The sequence below is a fragment of the Protopterus annectens genome, chromosome 9.part0, assembly GCF_019279795.1.
Source record: "Protopterus annectens isolate FY-2018-M chromosome 9.part0, PAN1.0, whole genome shotgun sequence".
Classification (NCBI taxonomy): Eukaryota; Metazoa; Chordata; order Ceratodontiformes; family Protopteridae; genus Protopterus; species Protopterus annectens.
The window spans coordinates 6,355,494-6,382,526 of record NC_056743.1 but is presented as its reverse complement, the minus strand read 5'-3'; the positions used below and the strand labels follow the sequence as shown (position 1 = coordinate 6,382,526).

The window sequence follows — 27,033 nt, the reverse complement described above, 5'->3', positions numbered from 1 at the left end:
CCACTGAAGCATCAACCAGTATGTTATCAGATGGGTAGCTTACTGGCTCACTGAGAGAACCCACTCAGTAAAAATACGAAAGCCACCTCTAGTAGTAGACCCGTAACGAGTGGTTTACTCCAAGGATCGGTCTTGGGGCCTCTGTTTGGAATATACCTTTTTGAGGTGCAAGCCAAAAACAGTGGTCTATGGCTGACCAAGTTTGCAGATGACTGCAAGCCTGGCACTGTCTTAAATTCCCCTAGTGATATAAACATCCTCCAAGAGGGCTTTACCCAAACTAACAACTGTCGCCAGGAGAATGGCTTCGAACTGAATGCCATGAAATGCATCAATATCCCCCCCTTGGGGAAAATGGTGTCCCCACTAATTATCACATTAATTACAATGTACTAAACATGCAAGCAGTCATGAGGGACTTGGGCACCCAGGTTGATAGCAACCTGACTTTTGATCATCATGTTTCCTCTGTTGTATGGAAAGCTTTGTACATGGCCCACCTCATAAGTAAGGGAATTTCATCCAGGGACAAGGAGGTCATAACATCCTTGTATTCCGCCGTTATCAGACCCATTATAGAGTACAATGTCCCCTTCAGGATGTATCTTGCCAAGCGCACATGCAGCAGCTGGAGAGACCACAGAGGTTCTTGACCAAGAAAATCCAGTGTCTCAAACACATGTCCTATACAGATAGTGTAAAAGCCCTGTCCCTATACTCAGTCTCGTACAGACGGCTCAGAGCTGACCTATGCCTGGCATACAAGGCTATCTCAGACCCAGCCTTGAAGGAGTTGCTGCATATCCATAAGTCAAAAAACACTCAGGCAACCCACACGCAAGGCCTCAACCTGGTCTGTGACATTGATAGAACATGTTGGCGGGATAGATGCGTGCCCCAGACACTCCCCCGTCTGTGGAATGGACTCCCTCTCTAGCCCTCTAAGAGGAACCTGAACGACTGGATGTGAACCAGAAAATACATCCCTGGGATCCCACACCTGTGTCCCTGCTGGACAAGGGAAACAGGTGTTGACTTTGTGGGAACATGGGCGAAATTCTTGGCTAGGCTTATAAGGGTCTCCGGCCAATAGCCTAGTATCATCCTATGAACTTAGCGCTTTGGTCCATATGTCCACAGACTTCAGAGTTATTCACTTCACACACCACCATTAGGCCAGATGGTTCGCCTTTCTAGACTAATTACTACGGACAATGTCTTTAAAGATGAGCTTGATTATCTCTGTGCAGTTTATTTCTGGGTGGGGGCATCTTTAGTGTATAATATTAAGAGATTTAAAGGACTAAAATGATAAATCTGCACTTATACTTCTTCAAATTAATTCAGACAATTATATTCCAAGACTCCAAGATGCCAATATGACCGTTAATAGGGTGAATACATTTGACAGTCCCCTACTGACAATTCCCTATAGTAGTGATGTTCACAAACATGTCAATATAATTAAGAAAAAAATGGAATACAAGTTTTAGTTTAGAACTTGGACAAATTATTGGCGATCAGCCAAAGATAGTGTTTAGTAAAGGGAAATCTGTCAAAGATTTGCTGGAGACAAACGTGGACAATTCTTCTTATACAAATGCATCATTTCACATGTACAAATGTGGCTGTTGCAGACACTGTAGGTTCATACATGAAGGAAGATATGCTGTGGCCGAAGGCTTTGACAGAACCATTGTTTGTCCAGGTAATACTATGAGAGCACTACCAGGTTATACCTCATTCCATGCTTTTCGGCCCCAAAACTTGGACCAAACCAGAAAAGGAAGGGGAGTTTCAATATTCGTCAAAGATACCCACACCTCCAGGTTGGTGGCACAGCATGAAGCATCAGAGACTATCCATGTGCAACTAACAGTGGGTAAAACTGCCTTCCAGTTTATAGCCTGTTACAGACCACCCTCCCAAACCCAGGAACCCCACTCGGCCTTCCTGAGAACACTGGAAAATATGAAGGTCTCTCCAAACACCATTAAATTGGGTGACTTCAACTACCCAAACATAGACTGGGAGCATTACTCTAGCTCCAACATCCTAGAATTTATAAACTCAAATGCTATGGAACAACTTGTTACCACTCCCACAAGAGGGGAAAACATACTGGACCTGATCACCAACATGGGGACTCCATGCTCCAGACCAGAAGTGTATCCCTCACTGGTAAGATCAGACCATAAACTAATCTCACTGGATATTCACATCCCGACCCCACCCCCTGCCCAGAAAACCACAGTGAAAAACTTCTCTAAAGCAAATTTCACACTCCTCAAAACCGAGGTGGAATCCTTCAAAGCCCCCGGGCCTGTGGAAAATACGGCCCAGACCGCAGAATCCTTTATAAACGCATTCTATGAGCACTTTCAGGAATGCATAGGTCATGCAATCCCAAATAAAACCAAGACCCAATCCTCCAAAGGCAGACGTCCTGTCTGGTGGACCCCAGCCATAAACAAACTATACAATAGAAGGAGGAAGCTACTACATGACAGAGCAAATTCCCAAAAAGGGAAGGCATCTCTGACCAGTGTTAGCAAAAAACTACGGGCACTCATAAAATTGTCTAAGGCCAGCTTCAAGAGAAAAATTGCACAGGACACTAAGGATAATCACAAGGCTTTCTTTAGTTATGTTAGGAACCTGGGTGGGAATTCCCAGATATGCTCAGAATTAGTCCAAAATGACAAAAAATACACCGAACCCACAGACATTGACAACAACCTAGCTGACAAGTTCAGCGCAAACTCCCCCCCCCCTTCCCCACCAAAAGGGCAAATAGCTATCCCAACAGAGTGCTGCCCCCCTGACATCTCAGATGCTCAGGTAAGAGCCGCCATCTCCAAAGCAAAAAACACAACATCAATGGGACCAGACGGTGTCCCGGGTTGTGTCCTACCTAAACTCCAAGAAGAGCTAAACCCAAACATAAAACTACTGTTCAATCTCAGCCTTACCACAGGATATGCACCCAAACAGTGGCATACAGCAACAGTGGTCCCTCTCCACAAAGGTGGTGCCTCAACGGATCCTGGAAACTATCGCCCCATAAGCCTGACTAGCTTGGTCTGCAAAGCTATGGAAAGGATCATCATGGACCTCATAAATAAAGATATTGGGGACCTACAGACACTGGATCCTACCCAGTCCGGCTTTAAGGGCAGATCCTGCCTCTTAAACCTGGCCGATTTCTTTGAAACAGTCACCAAGGCCATTGACGAGGGGAAGGTGGTCCACATAGCTTACCTGGACCTCGCAAAAGCCTTCGATACAATACCCCACTCAGGCATTATAGATAAGCTCACCAGCTTAAATATAAACCCCTATGTCACTAGATGGGTTGCAAACTGGCTCAAGGACAGAACCCACATGGTTAGAATTGCTGGAGCCATGTCAGACTCCAAACCAGTTACAAGTGGCGTCCCACAAGGCTCAGTCCTGGGACCTCTCCTGTTCGGTATATATTTCTCGGAGGTACAGGCCAACACGGAAGGACTGCGGCTGACCAAGTTCGCAGATGACTGCAAACTGGGCGCTATAATCAACTCTCCAGCAGACACAAGCATCCTCCAAAAGGGCCTCATAGAAACAGACAACTGGTGCCAGAGCCATGGCCTCAAGTTAAATACCTAAAAGTGTATAGTCAGCCCCTTTGGCAAAAACAAAGTGCCCACAAATTACCACATAGGTGGTAATCCATTAAGTACGGAAGAAGTAATTAGGGACCTGGGGACCCAAGTTGATTGCAATCTCTCATTTGACAAACACGTGGCCAAAGTGGTTAGAAAAACATTTTATATAGCCCACCTAATCATGAAGGGATTCACATCTAGATCAGGGGAGGTCTTCGTGCCTCTTTACTCATCCTCATCAGGCCCATAATTGAGTACAATGCCCCTTTTGGGATGTACCTTACCAGACACCTGCAGCAACTGGAAAGACCCCAAAAGTACCTCACCAAGAGGATCAAAGGGCTCAAACAGATGCCATATGCTGCCCGGTTAAAGAAACTCCAGCTCTACTCAGTGGCATACCGCCTGCTCAGAGGCGATCTGTGCCTGACGTATAAAGTCATGCCCATCCCGGAATTAATGGACATGCTGCACCTCAGAAAATCCAAATCCCATCAAGATACGCGCTCGAGAGACTTGAACCTCAGTACTGAAATAAATAGGACATGCTGGAGGGACAGATTCATAACCCAGAGGCTCCCTTCACTCTGGAATAAAATCCCAGTCCAGGTTAGGCAGAGTCCCTCATTGACTCTCTTCAAGAGGAATCTTGATGAGTGGATGGGGGATCATAGGTTTACCCCGGGTATCACTTTTGTGTCACTGTTAGACAGAGGCACAGTATACTAACCTCGAAAAAGGGCATAGCAAAATTCATTTAAAATGGGCGGCGAAAGCCAAACACACTCTGGCTAGGCTTATAAATGCCCTAGGGCAGATAGCCTAGTATGAACCTATGAGAGTAGTATACCTTGCCACTTACACACTATGCAATGCACATTATATTGGCAAGACCAACAGGAAGTTGAAAGAGAGAATACGAGAACATCTTTATGATATTAAAAGTAACAAGTCTACCAACACATTGCATAAACAGTGTTTTGTGTGATGGATACAAAAAGTTTGAATTTTTTATTACTGATAAAGTGTGGCAATGTTGATAATTTTTTTAGAATTTAAGGAGTTGGTCTGGCAATTGAGACTCAACAATTCTGTCTGGGCTTAATGACAAAATTTCTAGTGTGTTAAAAATGAGAGCCAATAAGCTTTGAACATGTTTTATTATCTGTGGTTTTGATTATATGTGATGGTTATTTTAACATTATTTTAAGTATAAAGTTGGAGCTCTTCTCCCCGGGCCTCCGCTGAAAATGGACCTACGTCCAGTTGGACACTCCCGGTCAACAAATGTAAATAAATAATAAAGTAAAGTTTAGTTTTTTATACAGTCATGCTTTTATATCTAATTAACTATTCTGCAGAGTAGCGATTTTAATTTGGTATTGATTTTGTATGTTACTTAATTGATTAATTATGGCTGTTGACTGGTGTAAGAACATACTACAATGGTGGTGTCATGTGAAATGAACTCTCTGATGATGAACTCTGATGAAGTCTGTGGATATACGGACAAAAGCGCAAAGTTGTTTAATAAACTGTGCAAAGCTATGCATAGTGCTCCATTTTTACTTGTTTTATACTCCAAACTGCTACTCTGTCACAAACATACAAACTGCTGTGCCTTAATTTTAGTCTCTCTCCTAAACTGGCAGTTAATGCACAGCATGTCAGAGTTACAGAAAACATCCATTAAAGCAGAGGGGTAAGCATTTATCCATTAATTCAAACACCTGTCCACTGACCATAGGTGGAAGTCTGCAGTGTGAAAGAACATGCACTGCAGGGCTAGCCACCCAGCAGTGTAAAACTTTGGCTCTAGATGACTGTCACCATTGAAGTAACACATTGACCCCATGTGAAAAAATGAGAAAAAGGGGTTGCAGATGGATCCCTATAAGACAGCGTTGTCAGAATGCTCATGTGTCTGCTGTAGCGACAGCTGAACCAGGCTCGTTATGGAAGTGGCACACATTAAACTACATGTTCCACCTCTCAAAATAACCATAGCTGCAATTCTAAAAACTGGATTCTGCAATATGCCGTTACACTTTTAAAGCATTCTGGCTATGCAGCTGTCCTTCTTCCCAAGCCACACTACTTTACATATACCAACTCCCAGATTGCTGCACCTCTGAGAAGCAGAAACACCAAGATAACACCACTACACAGCCTCAGCATGTTTCCCCATAGCATAGATAAATCTCTTCACTTCAGTCAGTTTCACAGGCACCCGCCAAACAAGTGCCTTGAATCATATCTGTGCAAACCCCTCTTTTTACAGAACTACATATCCATAACGTATGCAGAATTCATCATGCACCAAGAACACTGCAAACTCTGAAAAGTGCTGACAATGCCAAACACCGAAAAGCACTTTTCAGTAACTGTGAATGTGCCCTTTTCCCCACCACTGCTCAATTGCTTAGTTTTATAAGGGGTGTGTGGGCTTCCCCCAATGCGGAGATGCAGAAGGCTTCAGCTCCTGCAAAAATCACTGTTTTCTGTTCCCTGAAATTGTTATGCACTCTAATCATTTTGCAGCATTAGCACTTTTCAGGAACAAGCTTCATTAAGTCCCCAAAAATCTCTGGCCAACCCTAGCACTTCCTACTAACTGCATAACATTTGCACAGAACACCAAATCCAACCCAGCCTAAGGGAAGCAATGTTATAATCCATATCAGAAATCTGAAATGCTGAATTAAGAAGGCAAACCCCCCAGAATGAAAACTTGGCACATCCAAGCAATGCTTGCATACACAATAACCCCAAACATTTTAATGCTAAGAAGGGAAAGAAGTGGACAGCACAAAGCTGATTTTGGTTTACAGCAGAGTATTACATAAAACCTGTTGGGCAGTCCTCATCAAGTCTATTAATAATAATAATAAAATTTATTTTATTTTATTTTACATTTGTTAACCGGGCTAGTCTAGCTGGATATATGTCCATTTTCAGTAGAGGCCCGAGGAGAAAAGCTCCACTCATACTATATTTCAATGGGACAATTTACAGAGTACATAATTAAGTACAAAGTGAATTATCATTTAGTAACATTAAACAAAAAATAAATATACATGAAGTATCTAAGGAACATAGTATAAAAAAAAAATTGTTGTTCAGTAAAAAGCATTACAAAAATTGTTGTTCAGTATAAAGCATTATGAAAATTTAGGATTAGCAAGAAGGTTTCAAAAGAAATAAGAAGAAGAGAAGTAAAACAGGAGATAAGAAGGGAATAAAAAGGAGGAAGAGGGAAAGAAGAAATAGTCTGGAGAGGAGAAGGGTAAGAATGTGTATAAGAGGACAGGGGAGAGAGAAAGGAGGAGTAGGTTAGAGCATGAGAGGATAGTAACAGGGCAATAAGAAGTAGGAATAAGTATATTTACTAAGTAAAGTGTAGAGTTCTAGTGGTGGAGGGGAAAGAAGAAATTAGTCAGGAGTCCAACAGGAACAGAGCCAGTGATTTTGGAAATACAGTTTGATTTTTGTTTGAACAGAGGTAAGGAGGAGGTTAGAGTGATATCAGTGGGTAGCTGATTCCATATCCTTCCTATAGTATTAGTGAAAAGAGAGTCACCAGCTAGGTTATGGGACTTTACTGATTTAGTCATGAGTTTGGAAGAAGATCAAGGGAGGTAAGATTATTGTAAGGGATTAAGAGTTGAGAAAGTATAGGGGTGTTATAAGGTTGATAGAGTATCTTGTGAGCAATGGTAAGTTGTGAGATCAAAAGACAGTTTTGTAGCTCAAGCCAGCCTAGGAGTTTTAGGTTGTGACAGTGGTGTGTTTTGAAAGGGTTGCTGGTGGCAAATCGGGCAATGCTATTATAACAAGTTGCAAGTTTATTTAGGTTGGCCTTCTTAAGGTTAGTGAAGATTGGTGAGGCGTAGAAGAGAGTAGATATAAGATGGGAGTGGGCAATAGTAGCTCTGGTAGAAGGTGTGAGAAAAGGTTTGATACGGTATAATGATCCTATTTTTTTATTAACAGTTTTGATGGTGTTATTGATGTGTTGATCAAAAGTCAGATTGTTGTCGATGGTAATTCCTAGCAGTTTAGTTGTTGTGTCAGGAGAAATAACAGTAGTGTCATTAGACAAAATGTTGAAGTTTAATGGGGAGGCTCGAGTGGTAGGAGTGAAAAGGAGCAGTTTTGTTTTTTTAGCATTAAGGAGGAGGTATCGTCTAGTAAACCAAGTTTCTACAGTGTTAAAGGTAGTTTGAGTTAGAGACAGTAGTTCTGTGGGGGTGGATGCTGAGCAAATGATTGTTGAGTCGTCAGCATATTGGATGCAGGTAGCTTGAGGGATGACTGTGTTGAGATCGTTTATGTATAGGGAGAAGAGAAGTGGACCTAGGATAGAGCCCTGTGGAACTCCAATTGAAACAGGTAATAGAGAAGAGATATGATTGTCCCAAAGGACGGCTTGATGTCTGTTGTTAAGATAGGAGGTAAACCATTTTAAAGCCAGGTTATCAAATGAGAGGGATTTAAGTATATTAATAAGGGAAGAGTGGTTCACCATGTCAAAAGCTTTGGAGAGGTCAATAAATAGAGCAGATGAGAAGATGTTGGAGTTTCGATAGTTGTTGATAGTATCTATGAAAGAAAGGAGGGCAGTGGAGGTGCTATGGTGGGGCCTAAAGCCATGTTGACAGTTGGCAATTATGTTGTGAGAAGAGAGATAATGTATGAGTTGCTGATGAATGCATTTCTCCATAATCTTAGCAAGAGGAGAGAGAAGAGCAATAGGTCTAAAGTTAGTAAAGTCAATAGAGTTTCCACAGAACACAATGATGACTATGACAACACCCATTTGTTAACCAGATACGCCCACTGGACGTACAGTCCCTTTTCAGAAGTGACCCAGGAGCAAAGCATGTTTAAGTGAGTCACACAGTATACAAATAAAGGCTGAGGGACTCAAACCCTGCACCACAGGAAGCATAGCTCACAGCTTTACCACTATTACAGTGCAGAAAGTAGGCTGGATGAACACAGGAAATTTGTTAGTCTTCCACAAAGCAACTGTGGGAGCCCCTCTACAAACTAACTCACAACACAGTTATGTAAACGTGCTGGCAAACAGCAGAGAATGCCAGGCCTCACCCTCTTAACAAGCAGCAGATTATACTGCTTACTGTTAAAGGCAGGATGATGCACAGTTTATGTTTGTCTCAAAAAAGGTATGTGAGACATTGACCCACAAGGGTCACAGATGAATTCCCAATCCATTCTGTAAGATGAAGCTAATGCTTGAACAAAGTGCTGGATGAGTTCCAGATTTTCTCTGCGAGATCAGGCTAAAGATCAAGTGACATGCTGAATGCACTGCAAATCTACACTGGGATATCAGGCTAATGCTAGAGTGACATGCTGGACGAACTCTAGATCCACTCTTTGAGAGCACACTAAAGCTAGACTGCCATGCTGGATGAACTGCAGGTCTAGTCTGTGAAATTAGGCTAATGCTCGAACAATGCGCTGGACTTCCAGGATGATGCTCAGTAAACATCCAAGTGGTGAAAGTAGCTGTCCAGTTCTCCATAGTAGCTAGTGGGATCTGACAGGGCACTGTACAAGGTCCTCTCCTTTGCAACATCACTGTTTCAGATGCCAGAGTCAAAAGCAACTACTTCAGTATCTTAAAATTTGCAGATAACTGCAAACTAAGGTACAGCTGTCCTTTCTGCTTCCAGCATATTAGTACTTCCGTATGGGTAGAGGATAGCCATTCTTACTGTTAAAATTAATGTGCTGACAGTAAATATGAGCAAATGCAGCACAGCGACCAACAGAAAGCAGAAAGTTCCTTATACTTTTTATTTTGACTTGAGAGACTGACATTAGCTCATTCATAACTCTCGGTACTTAATTAGGTTTCACATTCCTGAGTGTGGCTGGACAGACAGCAACTGCCTGGAGCTGTGAGTCAGAGTGTCACTTACCTATGAAAAATTACTAAAAATTAAACAAGTATATCCTCTATTTAACTTACTTAATTTAAATAATTTACTCACATTTAAACTGCTCAGTTGTGGCACTCAACATTAAAAGTTTAATAAATTCAGCTGGACTGCAAAAAGGCAGCGAAAGAGAAATACCTTCAGTCAAAAAAAAAAACTACTGTCCATCTTCCTTTGGCTGTTCCCGTTAGGGGTTGCCACAGTGGATCATCCATTTCCATTTCTTCCTGTCCTCTGCATCTTGCTCTTTCACACCAACCGCCTGCATGTCCACTCTCACCACATCCATAAACCTTATCTTAGGCCTTCCTCTTTTCCTCTTACCTGGCAGCTCCATCATTAGCATCCTTTTCCCAATATACCCAGCATCCCTCCTCAGCACATATCCAAACCAACGCAATCTTGCCTCTCTTGCTTTGTCTCCAAACTGTCCAACCTGAGCTGACCCTCTACTATACTGATTCCTAATCCTGTCCATCCTAGTCACACCCAGTGCAAATCTTAACATCTTTAACTCTGCCACATCCAGCTCTGACTCCTGCCTTTTCGTCAATGCTACCGTCTCCAACCCATATAACATAGCTGGTCTCACTACCCTCTTGTAGACCTTCCCTTTCACTCTTATTACAGTACTGAGCACATAGTATCTCTGACAATTTCTGCTGCAAAAGTTAAGACAATCTCACTACTAAGTAAACTTCTACAGCTGAATTTCACTCCAGTTGCAAACGTACAAAAGGAGAAATAACTTCAGTTGAAATTTAAGTCAGTTTTCGAGAACCAAATGAAACTTCAAGAAATATCTTGTTTCCCCTCACTTCTCCATCAGTGTTCTGTACTGTAGTGTTGAATATGCAGGTGGGACCCCACCCACATGCCTTACAGGGCTTAAATTGAAGCTAAATTAACACTTTAGCATATTTTATTCCGGCAGTGTAAAATTTCCCTGGAAAAAAGCAAATAAAGCCCATAACAATAAAACTTTTTGCATTTCTTAACAGAACCTATTACTTCGTTCTGGTTTAACTTTGTACTAGAAACAATTACAAATAAGCTTCTATGTTACAAACTCGTTAAGTTTTGTCTTTCTGCTGGTAGCACCTATTTTTTTTACTGTGTTTTGTGTTAAAATCTGGCTGTCTCTTTCTGATTTTAATGTCTAGAAAATATATTAAAAATTTCTACTGAGTTTTTGCTCGAGGATTCACTGAAAACCTTTTGCTTTATGAACTGCATAGTTAAAACAAGTAAGTTTCTACTGTGTTGCCATCTGGTTAAGTGCTTTTTTTTTCTTCTGCAGATAATCTCTAGCACAGGGGTCTGCAACATGCGGCTCTGCAGCCGCATGTGGCTCTTCCACCCCTCTCCAGTGGCTCCCTGTAGCTTTGAAAAATAATGGCCACTCTACCACACCACACACACACTCGGAGTGATCAAGCGATAAACTTTAAATATTGCACTTATAAACTTGCTAGAACACGATTTTTGTTGCTATGCATTCCACACACACAGAATGAGCAATTCCATGGCGGCAGCAGCAGCATCTCCTTAATAGTTTCCATACCTCTCAAAAGTCTTACCACAAGAAATCTGGACAGAGCCACAAATAAACGGGAACAAATATAAGGATGGACTTAATATTGCTCTTATAAACTTAGAAACTTGCTAGAATGACATGGTTTCCATTAACATGCATTTTACACACACACACACACATTACCTCTCCACTGTGCAGATTTTCACAGAATGTCCCAACTTTTGCCTCATATTTTCGATCCGTTTCCCATAAAATTATGGTTTTCTGGCAAATCATTGAGGGCTGAAGTCAGAAACAATGGACAGACATTTGAGATTAAGACTTCTTAATTCCCTTCAGAAAATTCATGCTAATGCAAAATCTGTTTTTCTATCAACTTTTTAAGTTTGTAAGAGCAATATTTAAAAAGTGTCCCTATTTTTGGACCTTTGTGCCCCACAATTTATGGCTTTCTCCAGATTTCTTGTTCTAAGAGGTTGAGAGATCTGACACACACAGAGCGATCAAGCAATCACAACAAAATAGGGACAGATTTTAAATATTGCTGTTATAAACTTAGTTATTTTATATTTAGTATAACAACTATCTATAAAACTTTATATGCTGTGTTATCTTCATTTTAGGGGTCTAATAGATTTTGTAGCTCCCGATGAATTTTATTTGGTGGGAGAGGGGCCAAAATGGCTCTTAACAGTGAAGGTTGGAGACCCTGCTCTAGCATGTACATTACCATGTTTCTACTAGCTTCTACTGTAGGGTTCAGTTGTAGTACCTAACTTTATATTGTATGCACAGTACAGTTACTGGGTAGTCTACTCAGTTAATAATATGACACAGCTCTGGCTGTGAAAAGAGTTGGGTCATTGCCTAATTTTTTCATGTCTGTTAACATTCAAGCCATTTATTCCAAAGTGCTGATATGTCACATTTACAGACTGCACGTTGGAAAAAGTGGTAACTGAGATAGGCATTCTAGCTGCCTTCCAAAAATCTGGAAACCTCCATCTCAGCAAGTCTAAACTTGAACACCAACACATCTCTCTCGTTAGCTACTTTATTATTCATCTGTCCTTCTAAACTGCGAACCTCACAAAACCCAAACGTAGTGAAACTTTTGAAACATGAGGAGAATAAATCTAAGAGGAATTCTATGCTTAATCTAGCAGAAGCATATCAGCGTCAAGCAGGAATGCAAATCAAACCAGTAGATAAAAATCAGGCAGCAACTGAATGTCTCAAAAAAAAAAAAAAGAAAGAATATAAGGTGAAGGACCAGATGAGAAGGCAAGAAATGTGGAAAATGCATAAATATAGTTGCAAGTATAGAAAACGTCTGGAAGAACCTCATGTTGATCAGAAACAAATGCAGGAATGGTTAAGGAGAGGCGAATCCAAACCAAGAGATGACAGGTTGATACTGGCGGCTCAAGACAGTGGGCTACGTACCCACTGTTGTACAAAGTCCACTGAGCATGTGGGAGAAACAGACAAATGAGATAGTGGGCTACATACCCGTTGGTGTACAAAGTCCACTGAGCATGTGGGAGAAACAGACACATGTAGGGTTTGTAAAACTGAATTGGAAACAGTTGCACACCTCGTTGCCGGTTGAGACATAATAATGGCAGAAAGATTGTATACTGAAAGGCATAATAATGTGGCAAGACTATTGCACTGGGGATTGTGCAAACATTATGGTATTAAAGTGGCTGAAAAACACTGGAAATGTGAGTCACAAAGCAACATAGAAAATGATGAAGTTTATATCACATGGGATCACCCATTACCAACAGTTCAAAAGATAGATGCTAGAAAACCAGATATAGTGGAACATGAAAAGAAGACAAAGGTAGCATTGATCTTTAAAATTGCCACACCCAGTGACTACAGTGTTTTGCATGCAGAGAGAGAGACAAAGTCATAAAATATCAGGATTTGCAGGCAGAAATAAGAGCAATGTGGAAGAAAGATACCCAGACAGTTCCAATAGTAGTAGGAGCAACTGGTCTTATAAAAAAAAGAATCTACAATCATATTTACATATGTTACCTATACATGCAACTCCATACGAATTACAGGTGTCGTCATTACTGGGCACACTGTGGGTGCTGCAAAGAGCACTTCTGGCTGACATCAAAGATTGAAACAATACTAACTAATTTCATGAACTTTAATCTTACTTTGACTTGGGAATGGGGTCCACTCCCATCATGGTATTAGAAACCAAAAAGATTTGGAGAAATTAAAAAAAAAATTGAAGTATCTACTTTAATACTCCCATACATGCACATCTAGACATCTCCTGTTAGCTGCCATATTTTCCAGTTTAAAGGCTATAAAGCAGAAATGTACAACTACAGTGCACTACTTATGATGGCCAAATGTCACTTAATGCAGCAAAGCATACATGAATAGTACTTTTTCTACCCAGTTCAACAACCACACACACCATCCTATTTATTTTACTCTCTCTTTCCCCCAGTGTACAGCGCACATACTATATCTCTGACGATTCCTACTGCAAAAGTTAAGCCAATTGCACTACCAAGGGAACTTCTACAGCTGAATTTCAGTCCAGTTGCAAAAGGAGAAAAACCTTCAGTTAAAACGCATGTAAGGCAGTTTCCAAGAATCAAACTAAGCTTAAAAAATATCTCGTTTTCCCTGACTTCTGCATTGGCGTGTTATGTACTGTAGTACTGAAGAAACTGCTGGGAAGACACCCACAGGCCTTATACTGCTTAAGATGAAGCTAAATTAGCACTTCAGCATATTTTACACTCTAGCAGTGTAAAATTTACCTGAAAAAAGGTAAAAAAAAGCCCATAAGAATAAAAAATAAATGTTGTGACTCGCCTATCACAGTTTGTGTTCAAAGACTTTTGTCTTTGTATCCATAGCTGACCAGTCTTGATCTATGACTTCAATGCCAAGTAGTCTCCACACCTCAGCCTACTGAACACGTTTTTCACTGAGGGACCTCATTCTGTAAAGCCAGCTGCAAATCAAACTAAAGCCTCTCCAGAATGACGTAGGACTCAAGTACGAACTATGTCATTCAAAGCTACTGTATATCAGCTTTTTAAGTACAACTGCTTTGAAAACAGTGACATAACCTACAGCACATTAAAAATAAGATAAATCAAAGTTTTAATGCATTTAAAGGAAATTCAGAGGTCAGCATGCACATGCCTAGTGGAACCCTTCCTCTTCCAAAACTCCTACAGCAACAATATACTCTTATTGTACTCTTAATAGATGTGCGTCTTCTAATGTCTATAGCCCACTAAATAAACAAATGAAATTGGCTGAAAACAGACTAAAATTCAATATAATAACCACAGCATATGTTTCAGCCTCTACCTACTTTTCCTATATCTATTTCAAGCCAAACTTTCTGCAATACTGCCTGTTGCTAACTTTGGTGTAGCTTAATAATCTAGCAGCTTGTGTTACTTCCTTTAAAGTTATTAGGACTCGTCTTACCTCCTGGCTCGCTGCAGTTTTATGGATTGTTTTTCTGGTACTTATGTGCACTTATTCCACCACTGGCCAACCCACTATGCTCAGGCTTCACTCTGCTGTCCTACCCTACCCCCATTCCAACCCATCCCCACTACATCCAAGCCTATGCCTCTGTTAACTTCTCCACTCATCCTCCTATCTTTGGCTAACTGCACTATCCAATCACAAACTGTTCTCATATCTCCACCCACTTCTATCCTAAATCCCTTCTCAAAGCTCACGCTGCTCCCTCCCTATCAAAATGTACCTATTCTCCACACTATTACAGCTGCTCATTAACTCACTTCACCATACTACAAGATGTATACAACACTAACCATGCTGCTCCCCTCTGCTATCACTTGACTCGTTTGCCTCCTCTCATTCTTAACATCCCCAACCAGTAATAATAATAAAGCACACCTCAACCATCACTTCATCCTCACATATCAACCATCTTCCCACTAGCTACTCAAAAATCTTTTCAAGCTTATTTCATATAACTCCATTCCACTGTTGTAACCCAAAAATACTAAAAATGCCAGCCCCAATGGCAAGGTAATACTTCTACTCATTTCTACTAAAATTTCCAGAACAAACCCATCTTTCTCCACCATCCATCAATGTGGTGACATCCACCTCAACCCAGGTTCCAACCAAACCCCAAACCAAAGAATACACCCTAAAAGTTTTAAAATAGTCACTTTATACCTTAGAAGCATATCCAAAAACACAGATTTTCATGCCTGGATGACTCAATGCAACCAGTTATCGTAGCCACAACAGACATCTGGCTAAAACCTGAAATAAAAGACGTGAAATACAGCACTTTGTTATATTGGGCTTGACAGAACAAACAAAAAAAGTTAGTGGAATAACTACAATCTTCCTAAATATGCTCACGGTAACTCCCTATATTGCTATACAGACACAATCCCAACATTTGGAAAGCAGAAATCATACTCTCATTCCCAAAACTTAACAGAGCTGAGTTATACATCCTCCCAGAACAGAGCACTCCAATACTTTAAAACATACTATCCTGGACAGCAGATAAATCCGAGGTGGTGCAGCGGTAGCGTTGTTGCCTCACAGCAAGAGGTTCTCCCGTTCGATTCTGGGCTGGAGTGCCTTCGTTGAAGGTTGGATATCGAGCTGGCACCTTGGCATTCGTGAAAATCTTCTGCCAATCATTAGCGGACCAGAGTTCCACTGTGGCGACCCCTAACCGGGAAAAGCCGAAAGACAACATCCTGAACAGCAGATACAATCACAAATGAAATCATCCTCCTGGATGATGTATATACAAATTCAGCAAACCACATGAACCTCTTTGGATTTATTCAAATTACTAATATACCAACAAGATATGGTCAAAATAACTCCCAACAATCTAACCTGGAATGGATTCTGGTTACCAACCCATCTAATTTTACTTCAAGTAACAACCTAGATAAACTAAGTGACTACTTACCAACTTATATTAAACAAAAGAACAATCTCAAAATTACTCATAGTCTCTCTCCAATTTCTCAACGGAGTCTTTCACAGAAACTCTGAAAGCGGTTAACTGGTTCCTCCTAAAAAGCCTCGCATTAAATGATGCAACAGAACACATCAATGCAGCTTTTCTAATTATTCTTAACACCTTAGCCCCACATCATACAAAAAACTAAAGAACCATACCCCACGGCTCACTAACCAATGCAAACTCCTTAAGAAATACACAGACAAAGCATGGAGTAATTGGCAAAAAAATAAAATGTCAGAAATCTGCACCTATTCAGACAGCTATGGAATCAAGTAAAGAACCAAGTTAATAGAAAGAAAACGTCTTATCATACTCTCCTACAAGACAGCCACAAACACAAACCTAAAACAATTCTGGTCCTCCATATCCTCTCATATCAACCTGGGTACATTAAAAGAATCCCAGGCTATACGCAGACATCCCCCCTTCAAACAGCTACCTATTTCAATACATTCTTCACAAAAGGCATAGCTAGCAACCTCAAACTCCTCTCATATCAACCTGGGTACATTAAAAGAATCCCAGGCTATACGCAGACATCCCCCCCTTCAAACAGCTACCTATTTCAATACATTCTTCACAGAAGGCATAGCTAGCAACCTCAAACTCCTCTCATATCAACCTGGGTACATTAAAAGAATCCCAGGCTATGCATGAACATCCCCCCTTCAAACAGCTACCTATTTCAATACATTCTTCACAGAAGGCATAGCTAGCAACCTCAAACTCCTCTCATATCAACCTGGGTACATTAAAAGAATCCCAGGCTATACGCAGACATCCCCCCTTCAAACAGCTACCTATTTCAATACATACTTCACAGAAGGCATAGCTAGCAACCTCAAACTCCTCTAACACAACCCAATCCATGCAGCTAACATCTCACACCTCAAACTCCTTCACATAACTGCAACCTCTCCAATACACACACAGACAACTCCACCCATTTTTTACCTTTCAACCAGTTTTTGTAACTCTCATAAAAAAGCTTTTACATAAACTAAAACCTTATTCCTCCTCAGCAGACAACCTTCCCCCAGAATACCTACAACTAACGGCAGATGGAATAGCATCCCAATCAGCATTCTTATTAACAGATCAATAACATAATCCTGTGGTCCTAACACATGGAAAATGGCACATAGCATCCCTTTACATAATGGAGGTAATTCCACCAAAGTCACAAATTTCCATCCCACAGCCATCCTGTCTCCCCTCTTTAAAATCCTTGAAAAATGTATATACTGACAATTTTTCCACTATCTCTTACAAAAATAAGCTAATCACTAATGTGCCTATATGGATTTCAGCAAGAAAACAGCACTTCCACTGCATTACTATCATTTACAGGCATCATCAAAGCTCGCAACTATAAAACTTGTATCTGCAATATTTCTAGATCAAAAGCTTTTGACAGGGTCTCTCAAAGAAAACCTGTCAATCAACTTTCAACCCTGGGTCTATCATCTCCATGTACTATGTGGTTCTCCAACTACCCTGCTAACAGGTAACAAAGCTGGAAAATGGCAAGGGTTCATGCCTGGATACCTTCCATCTTCCACAGGAGTCGCACAAGGATCCATCCTTGGTCTTCTACTATTCAATATTTTTATCAATAACCTGCATTCATCTTCTTGTGAAGGCACTCTGATTCAATATAGGTTCATAGGTTGGTACTAGGCTATCGGCCCTAGGGCCTATACAAGCCTAGCTATAACAATTCCCTGACTATTTCTTCCCACACTATTTCCCTGGACCCTTTGCCTATGATCATCTGCTCTTCAAACACCTTACCTCCAAGAAATCACTCAACAAGCTATCTCCAGTGAAACTTTGGCTACAAAAGCCCAACTTTTACTCAAGTCCCAACCTCCAAGATACAAACTCCTGCTCTTTACCACCAAAACTCATACCCTAACAAAGCATTTTTAAAACTCTTTTGGGCAAATGGCAAAGATAATGAATTAGTTCACCATACCACACTATTAGGAGTCACAATAGCTCATCATCAGCCCCTTTGAATTAGTTCACCATACCACACTATTAGGAGTCACAATAGCTCATCATCAGCCCCTTTGAATTAGTTCACCATACCACACTATTAGGAGTCACAATAGCTCATCATCAGCCCCTTTGAATTAGTTCACCATACCACACTATTAGGAGTCACAATAGCTCATCATCAGCCCCTTTGAATTAGTTCACCATACCACACTATTAGGAGTCACAATAGCTCATCATCAGCCCCTTTGAATTAGTTCACAGTACCACACTATTAGGAGTCACAATAGCTCATCATCAGCCCCTATGAATTAGTTCACCGTACCACACTATTAGGAGTCACAATAGCTCATCATCAGCCCCTATGAATTAGTTCACCGTACCACACTATTAGGAGTCACAATAGCTCATCATCAGCCCCTTTGAATTAGTTCACCGTACCACACTATAGCTCATCATCAGCCCCTTTGAATTAGTTCACCATACCACACTATTAGGAGTCACAATAGCTCATCATCAGCCCCTTTGAATTAGTTCACCATACCACACTATTAGGAGTCACAATAGCTCATCATCAGCCCTTTTGAATTAGTTCACCATACCACACTATTAGGAGTCATAATAGCTCATCATCAGCCCCCTTTTCCCATTTTCTAAATGGGGTCAGTGAACCATGTTAACTGTTGCCATCTCTCTCGATTCAGTGCCACACTCCTGCCTTCTTCGACAGCCATGCAGGACTGTCGCAGATCTTCTTTCACACAGTCCATCCATCTCTTTGCTGGATGTCCTCCTTTCCTCTTCCCTTCTTCCTGTCTGTCCAAAATCATCTTCACCTGATTGTCTTCTGCTTTTCTGCAAGTGTCCAGACTTCCGCAATCTGTTCTCTTTGACCTTTTTTGCAATTGGAGCGACTCTGGCTTCTGCTCTAAAGTCCTTATGTCTTCATCTGTCTCACAGAATGCATCCTACCACCCTTCTCGGGCACTTATTTCCATTACTTCTAGCTTCTTCATCTGCTCTGCCTTTACTGCCCAGGTTTCTGCACCATGAAGTAGTACTGGCTGCACCACGGTCTTGTACACCTTACTTTTCAGCTTCTTTGGCATTCTTCTGCCATAGACTACACCTGACACTATGGCAGCTGGCTGCAGCCCCTCTGAATCCAGCTTTGACCTCTTCACTCAGACATGCCTTCTCAACCACACCTCCCAGATGCTCAAAGCTATTTACTTGTTCCGCAATCTTCCCCACTATCTCAATTCTCAGTTTGCTGCCATTACCACTGTTTTACCTGTGCTTAGTTTCATCCCATGTGCCTTCAGTTTTGCATTCCATTGCTCTATACTTTTGTATTTGTTCTTGTTCAGAGTCTGAATGTAATGCCACATCATCTGCTTACAGCAACTTTGTTGATCTGTCCCCTCCAACCAGTTTGCTAATGTAGTCCATCACCAGTATGAAGAGCAGTGGGCTTAGAGCTGAACCCTACTGTATACCCACTCCCACGGGGAACCCCTCTGTGAGACCGAACACTGTTCACACTGGAGTCTTTAGGTCCTTGTACATAGCCTGCACTAATTCTAACAGTGTTTCTGGGACTTTGAACCACAACAGTACTGCCCAGATCAGCTTTCTTGGGATCTTGTTATACGTTTCTCCAAGTCCAGGAATGCCCAGTTGGACTCTTTCCTCGTCTGTAGCTTCTTCTAAACTGTCTCACTGCAAACATCGGGTCAGTTGTGCTGCATCCTGATCTGAATCCAAACTGCTTGTCTCCCATCTTACATTCTACTACTCTGTGTATCCATTAATCAATCACCCTCTCTAGAACTTTCATGCAATGTGACAGGAGTTTGCTTCCTCTGTACTGCCTACAATTGTGGATGTCCCCTTTGCTTTTGTACACTGGCATGAGTATGCTTATTCTCCAGTCATCTGGGATGAGTTTCTCTCTCCACACTACTATGAGTGCCCTCCGGAGCCATTTCCCTCCTCTCTCACCCAACATCTTTATCATATCTGCTGTGACCTCATCTGAGCCTGTTGTCCTCCCTTTCATTTTCCTTAGTGCTGTTCTTACTTCGTCTAGGATAGGCTGCTCTTTTTCTCTCATCGTAGGCTGTTTCTGGGGCAGTACAGCTTCTGTGGGGTTTTCATGCAGAAGCTGCTGGAAATACTCCTTCCATCTGCCTTTGATGTGCTGTGGACTGGTGAGCAGGCTGTTGCTGGTATCCCTTATGAAGGATGTCTGATTATCTTCATCTTTCTTTGCTTTGCAACCTGATATAGTTTCTTTGTGCCACCTACTGAGTCACTTTCCAGAAGTTGCTAGTGTGCCTCTGATGCCCTTTTCTTTGCTATTGCAACAACTTTCTTAGTTTCTTTGTTAGCCAACCAGTATTGCTTCCTGGACTGGTCAGTCTTCTCTCCCACTTTTTCCTGCAGTCCTCCTTTCTTTTGACGACTTCCTGAACTTCTGCATTCCACTACCAGCTTTCCTTATGTACCTTATTTCCATACCTGTCTCGGCCACTTATCTGTTCTGTAGTTCGCACACATGCTGTTTTGAGGGGCTGCCATTCTTCTTCAACTCCACCTTCTTCTTCCTCCTCTTCTTGGGGTGCTAGAGCTCTGAGTAATTCCTTGAACTATTGTGTTTTCTCTCCAGTCAACTTCTAGGTCTTCAGCCTGGTCTCTGTTGACCTTAGAGCCTTCTCTCTGACCACTGCTTGCAGCTTATAGTGGCAACCAGTGGTTTATGCTGTGTGGCTGATTACTTCACTGGGGATGATTTTGCAATCATTCATTCTTCCCCAGTGCCTTTTCCTTACTAGGAGGAAGTCTACCCGAGCTGCATGTTGGCCACTCTTGTATGTGATCTTGTGACCATCTCTCTTTCTGAACCATGTCCTGACTACTATCAAGCCATTTACTAGACAGAAGTCTGGAATAACCTCTCCTTCTTTATCCCTGTTGCCCCACCAAGTAGACCCAGGCAGTCCTCATATCCTGTTCTGCCTGTCCTGGTACGTGTATTCAAGTCACCCATTATCGATACTAAACCATGTTGTCCTGCTTTATCTAGTAAGCCCTGCAAAGGTAAAAGTCAAAATCAAAGTAAACTTTGTAATTTTGAACTACACGTGTAGCCTAAACGAAATTTCGTGCACCAGCTCAATTCTTGAGATTACAAAGGAAAGTGAAACAACATTTACAAGTAGAGGAATAAACTAACAAATGCAATACTACTTCCAATACATGCAAGAAAGAGCATAGATATTGAGCAGCGACATTTAGCAACACTTGTATACAAAAAGAATACCCTCCCTGGAGTTAAATTAACTACCTTAAAGTACTACAAAACACACTACAGATTGAAATACCAAAGTTATTGTTCAATATTGCACTTGAATGAGTTAAATAATACTGACTATGGATATAATAAATAAATATTGCACTTACTTGGAATATATGTAAGTATATATCGCACAAACAAATAAAAACTGACTTGTGTGTCCAGACCCATGAGACTAGTGCCCAAGTTCATCACTAATCACTGTAGGGTAGAAACTGTTACTGAATCTTTTATGCCAGATGCTTAAACAGTCCATGGACACGATGCATGTTGTCCTGTACTATTCTGGTGGCCTTTCGGATGCTTCTTGCAAAATAAAGATGTTGTACTGATGGAAGACTGCAACCTGTTACCTTCTCTGCAACCCTCACCACTCTTTGTACCGCCTTCCTTTCTATAACTGTGCAGCTTCCAAAGCACGTGAAGTTGCTGCAGCTCTACAGAAGGTGGAGAGAATATGAGGAGGAAGCTTAGCTTTTTTCAACCTTCTACTGCTGTCTGAATGCACTCTTTCCTCAACATCACAACCCTGTTGTGAGACATATGCTGAGATTATGAATACTGCCCTATCATTACACTGGAGTCTGATTGCCATAAGTCTGTCACTAATTGTGATGATATCCCTCACTGCCTTTTGAAGAGTCACTCTCACCACAATTCCCACACCAGTTCTAACCTGTCACCTTCCTCAGTATTAGACTCTGGATCTCAAGCCAAATGGCTTTGCTGCACTACCCTTCCATCTTGTCTCTTGGAAACAGATGTCCAGCCTCCTCCATATCACCATATCATCCACTTCCAAGCTGCATCCCATCAGTGAACCCACATTAAGTGGGACAAATTTTAGTTCATGTTCGATAGGTTGACTGGTTTTATATGTTTTAGTATGTTTTATACTCTACAGAGCTATCCCAGGCTGGGCAACTAGACACCGGGTGGCCAACAGCTTACTGACCCAGAGCTGCTGGGCTTTACGGCGGGCACACCGGCCAATAGGAGCACATAGACCCCCCTTCCAGCATTAGCATGGGTCCCTGGCATAGGATGAAGTAGGCCTGGTCCTCAACCCTATGCCCATTTGGCGACATTCGTCAACATGACCGAATCACCTAGAGCCATATTTTACACAGATGAGTGGCTATCCCTACCACAGCGCGCAGTCTGTGATCTGTGTTCTCCTATTTTGAGGACACTGCACCAAGCTGTTGGTCTATACAACTCTTTCCCCTATAGGGCACACTATAGAGTCTGTGTAGCTGTCCACAGTTCCATTCATTGGTAACTCTGAGATAGAGGTGGGAGAAACACCACAGAGGCACAGGGAGAACATGCAAACTTCAAACAGGCATTGGTCAGAGGTCAGGAACAAATCTTGTACCTTGTGCATAGGAGGCAAAAACTTTAAACATTATGCCAGCTGATCTCTCAATAACTGTCAAAATAATAACAGTAATAATAATAACAGTCATAATTGCTGATCTTAAATCTGACCTCCACATCTAATGCAATACCAAGAAAACCCATCAAAAACTAAGCATACTACACAGAAACATTTTCTGAGTGCACACTCAAAAATTACTCTAGCCAAAACCTACATTCTGCCCTCTCTCACACTAGGACCTCACTCAACTTCCCGTCACTGTCTCTAATCATGTAATCTCTAATCTCTCTTAAATATCTTACTAGAATTGTCTTGGGTCTCATTTATTACGTACTAATCTAAATGTAACAAATATGACTAATGAGCTTTTCCCTCGCATTTTCTCCAACTCATGTTAATGTGGCTTCATTGCACTCTACTATGAAACATCTGTTCTGTGTTTTAAGTTTTTCACTCCTACGTCTTGTACTGTTACAGGACTCTCTGTGATTTAAAATATCTAATTAATTTTTGATAAACTGTGATTGTGGAGCTTTTTTCCCTGGACCTCTGTTGAAAATGGGCATTTTTTTGGCCCAGTCAGACACTCCCAACAAACAAATGTCAACTAAAAAATAAATATTTTTTTAATTGGGTGTCCGAACAAGTACTGCAGACAGAAATGCCAAGGAGAAATTACAGCCCATGACATAGCTGAGCAAAAGATAACTTTTTTCCAAAATACTATACTGGCTTCTGGGTACTGAAATCAACCTTACAGCAGACGCTCACCTGTTTTCCAATTTTACATGATACGTTGACATGGGGGGAGGGGGGGGGGGGTTCTGCCAAGACATTTGAACTTTTACTATGAATAGCTCTTTAAGCCCCAAAACAAATTTCAAGATTGCACACAGGCCTTAACTACCAAATACAGTTAACTTGGTAATCACAGCATTACCCTAAACATATTTTGTACACATCAGTGAAAGCATTACCTTAAACATCTTTTGTGGGCGGCAGTCAAAGCATTACCCTAAACAACTTTTGTAGGCAGCCATCAAAGCATTACCATAAAATCTTTCGTAGCCAGCAGTCAAAGCATTACCCTAAACATCTTTTGTAGGCAGCTATCAAAGCATTACCATAAAATATTTTATAGTCAGCAGTCAAAGCATTACCCTAAACATCTTTCATAGGCAGGTGTCTAATCATTACCCCTAAACATCTTTTGTAGGCAGCAGTCAAAGGATTACCGTAAACATCTTTCACAGGCAGCAGTCAAAGCATTACCATTAACATCTTTCGTAGGCAGCAGTCAAAGCATTACCATAAACATCTTTTGTAGGCAGCAGTCAATGCATTACCCTAAACATCTTTCTTAGGCAGCAGTCAAAGGATAACCCATAACATCTTTTGTAGGCAGCAGTCAAAGGATTACCGTAAAAACTTTCACAGGCAGCAGTCAAAGCATTACTGTAAACATCTTTCGTAGGCACCAAAGCATTACCATCAACATCTTTTGTAGGCAGCAGTCAAAGGATTACTGTAAACATCTTTTGTAGGCAGCAGTCAAAGGATTACCGTAAACATCTTTTGTAGGCAGCAGTCAAAGGATTACCGTAAACATCTTTTGTAGGCAGCAGTCAAAGGATTACCGTAAACATCTTTCATAGGCAGCAGTCAAGGCATTACCGTAAACATCTTTCGTAAGCACCAGAGCATTACCATAAACATCTTTTGTAGGCAGCAGTCACTGCATTACCTTAAACATCTTTTGTAGGCAGCAGTCAAAGCATTACCGTAAACATCTTTCGTTGGCAGCAGTCAAAGCATAACCCTTAAAATCTTTTGTAGGCAGCAGTCAAAGGATTACCGTAAACATCTTTTGTAGGCAGCAGTCAAAGGATTACCATAAATATCTTTTGTAGGCAGCAAAGGATTACCGTAAACATCTTTTGCAGGCAGCAGTCAAAGGATTAACGTAAACATCTTTCGTAGGCAGCAGTCAAAGCATTACCAAAAACATCTTTCGTAGGCAGCAGTCAAAGCAGCATACAACAGAAGGCTGGCATGCTGCCCAAGCACTGGGAAGAAAAGCTATCATGAGTACATTACCAGCATATATATATATATATATATATATATGTATACATACATATATACACACACACACACACACACACCGCAAAACAAATGTGGAAGGTTTCCATTATGTCAACCTGCATGGAAGGCTCATATACTCCAGAAATGCAGTGGCAGCCTCAAGCAAGGCCCTTTCACATGATATGCTACCAAAGCACCACAGAGGCTGAAATTCTGCTGATACCCAAGGTTGCACAGCTGATAAACATAAGAAGGGACAAAAAGCACACTAGGGAACACACAAGACAATGAGGATAAAGCATTCTATATGAAGACACTGAACAGCATCTCTTTCAACACAACTACTACTGCAGGCACAAGGTGTTTTACAGAAACACCTGTAACCCCAGCCTGTACCCAGTTTATTATTACAGCAGCCTGGTTTTATCACTGAAATCCACTGTCCTCTTCCTGATACGCATGATGCATTCACTCGTATGCTTGTACCAACCCCTTCCAAAAATGATACGATTATCCATATGCCTGCATTCCTCCTCCCAATCAGCACGATAAGGGCTTAAGTCAGATGCAAATAATGAAGAAATCATATGCAGTAAAAAAATATTCACACAAAACAAGCATGACTAATCCAGTGATAAAACTGTCTCAACAAAGTATATGCAAATGACTACAGACAATCACCAAAAAACTCCGAGTCACCAGCTCGCAAATTGCACCAAATGCAGCAATGCAAAGAACAGGAAAATGATTACATGACAAAAACTGTGTCAATTCACAAACTGTTAAAACAATAAAGCAAAGACGATGCAGATGTACTTGTGCCAAAGGAATTAGGCACAGAAATTATACACATTCAAAAAATTATTTACATGACTCCAGAAAAAAAAAACGGTCAAGTAAGACCAAAAAAGCAGGACCTTACCTCTCAACCATGTGCTGTAACTTTGTACTCGTGGCCCAGCTATACATACTTGAATTCATTACTTTGTTAACTATGTAAATCCTCTAGACATAATTAACTTTATTTTTGGAGCGACCAACGAGCACTGGCTGGTTAACTGACTTGCTCGCTCAGAACCACAAAGCAAGCAGATGGAGACTGCAGGAACTCAAAGCCAGGACTACACGATGAAGCATATTATCAGCTCACAGCGTTAAACCCCCAGACCATAACAAACTGTGGTATGTTGAATTTTCATAAAAATCAATTTTAATGCTTACACCGCTCTCTGTTTCAGCAGACACCATCTGTTCATTTTCCCCTTCTTGGTCAGTTACTCTGCTAAAGATTTTTTTCCAGCATGTTTTCTTCCGATTCACTTGTTTACATTTGATGACACCTGCAATGAAAAACATATAAACAATGCAAACTTTAAAACAAGTTCTATCACCGTTACAGAAGGTACACAAATAAAGCACAATTTCTAAAGCCACATGTTTACTACATTAAAACATGCATATACTCTATGCTACAAAAACATGGCATTTTTAGTGATGACTACTACATTTTAAATGAGTACTTCAGTTGCTTGACAGCTGTAACACTTGCACATTTTGTGCATGATGTTCTGGCTCAAACCATAATGCAACAACATTTCAACTAATAATTAACATGCCAGCACTGTACACCATCAGTCAAGTTGACTCAACATGCACCCTTTGCAAACTAAGCTGATACCAAACTATCATCAAGTGCTAGATAACTTTAATCCTAACCAAGGCCTCGCTCCCTAGAAACCTCTGTTAACAGCAGCAAGTGTAATAAAGTACCAGCAACAACTAAAAGGTCAATACTAAAAACAGCAGGAAAAAAAAAAAGAAAAACACTCTGGTAGTAAGACAGAATCATCTAACAATCCTATGCTACTTGGGAAGTATAGCTGCTTTACTTTTTCCACCTCCCAATAAGGCTCCTGGTGTATGCCTCCACACACACTCTCCTGAATTCTCTGTTTTGACCAGCCCAAAAACAAAAGCAAGGTAACCACCACTCTACCGGAGGAAAAATTCCTTACATTTC

General features: G+C 41.1%; 1 protein-coding gene across 2 annotated transcripts in view; it reads right to left on the bottom strand.

Moving 5' to 3' along the window:
- The window catches only part of LOC122811010 (splicing factor, arginine/serine-rich 19-like), a 1,664,860-nt gene that overhangs the window by 1,333,440 nt on the left and 304,387 nt on the right, over window positions 1-27,033 (bottom strand). For both annotated transcript variants that reach the window (XM_044082522.1, XM_044082523.1), the window contains exon 2: window positions 26,235-26,353. In XM_044082522.1, the coding sequence (XP_043938457.1) occupies window positions 26,235-26,353 (119 nt within the window). The remainder of the gene's footprint in view (window positions 1-26,234; window positions 26,354-27,033) is intronic.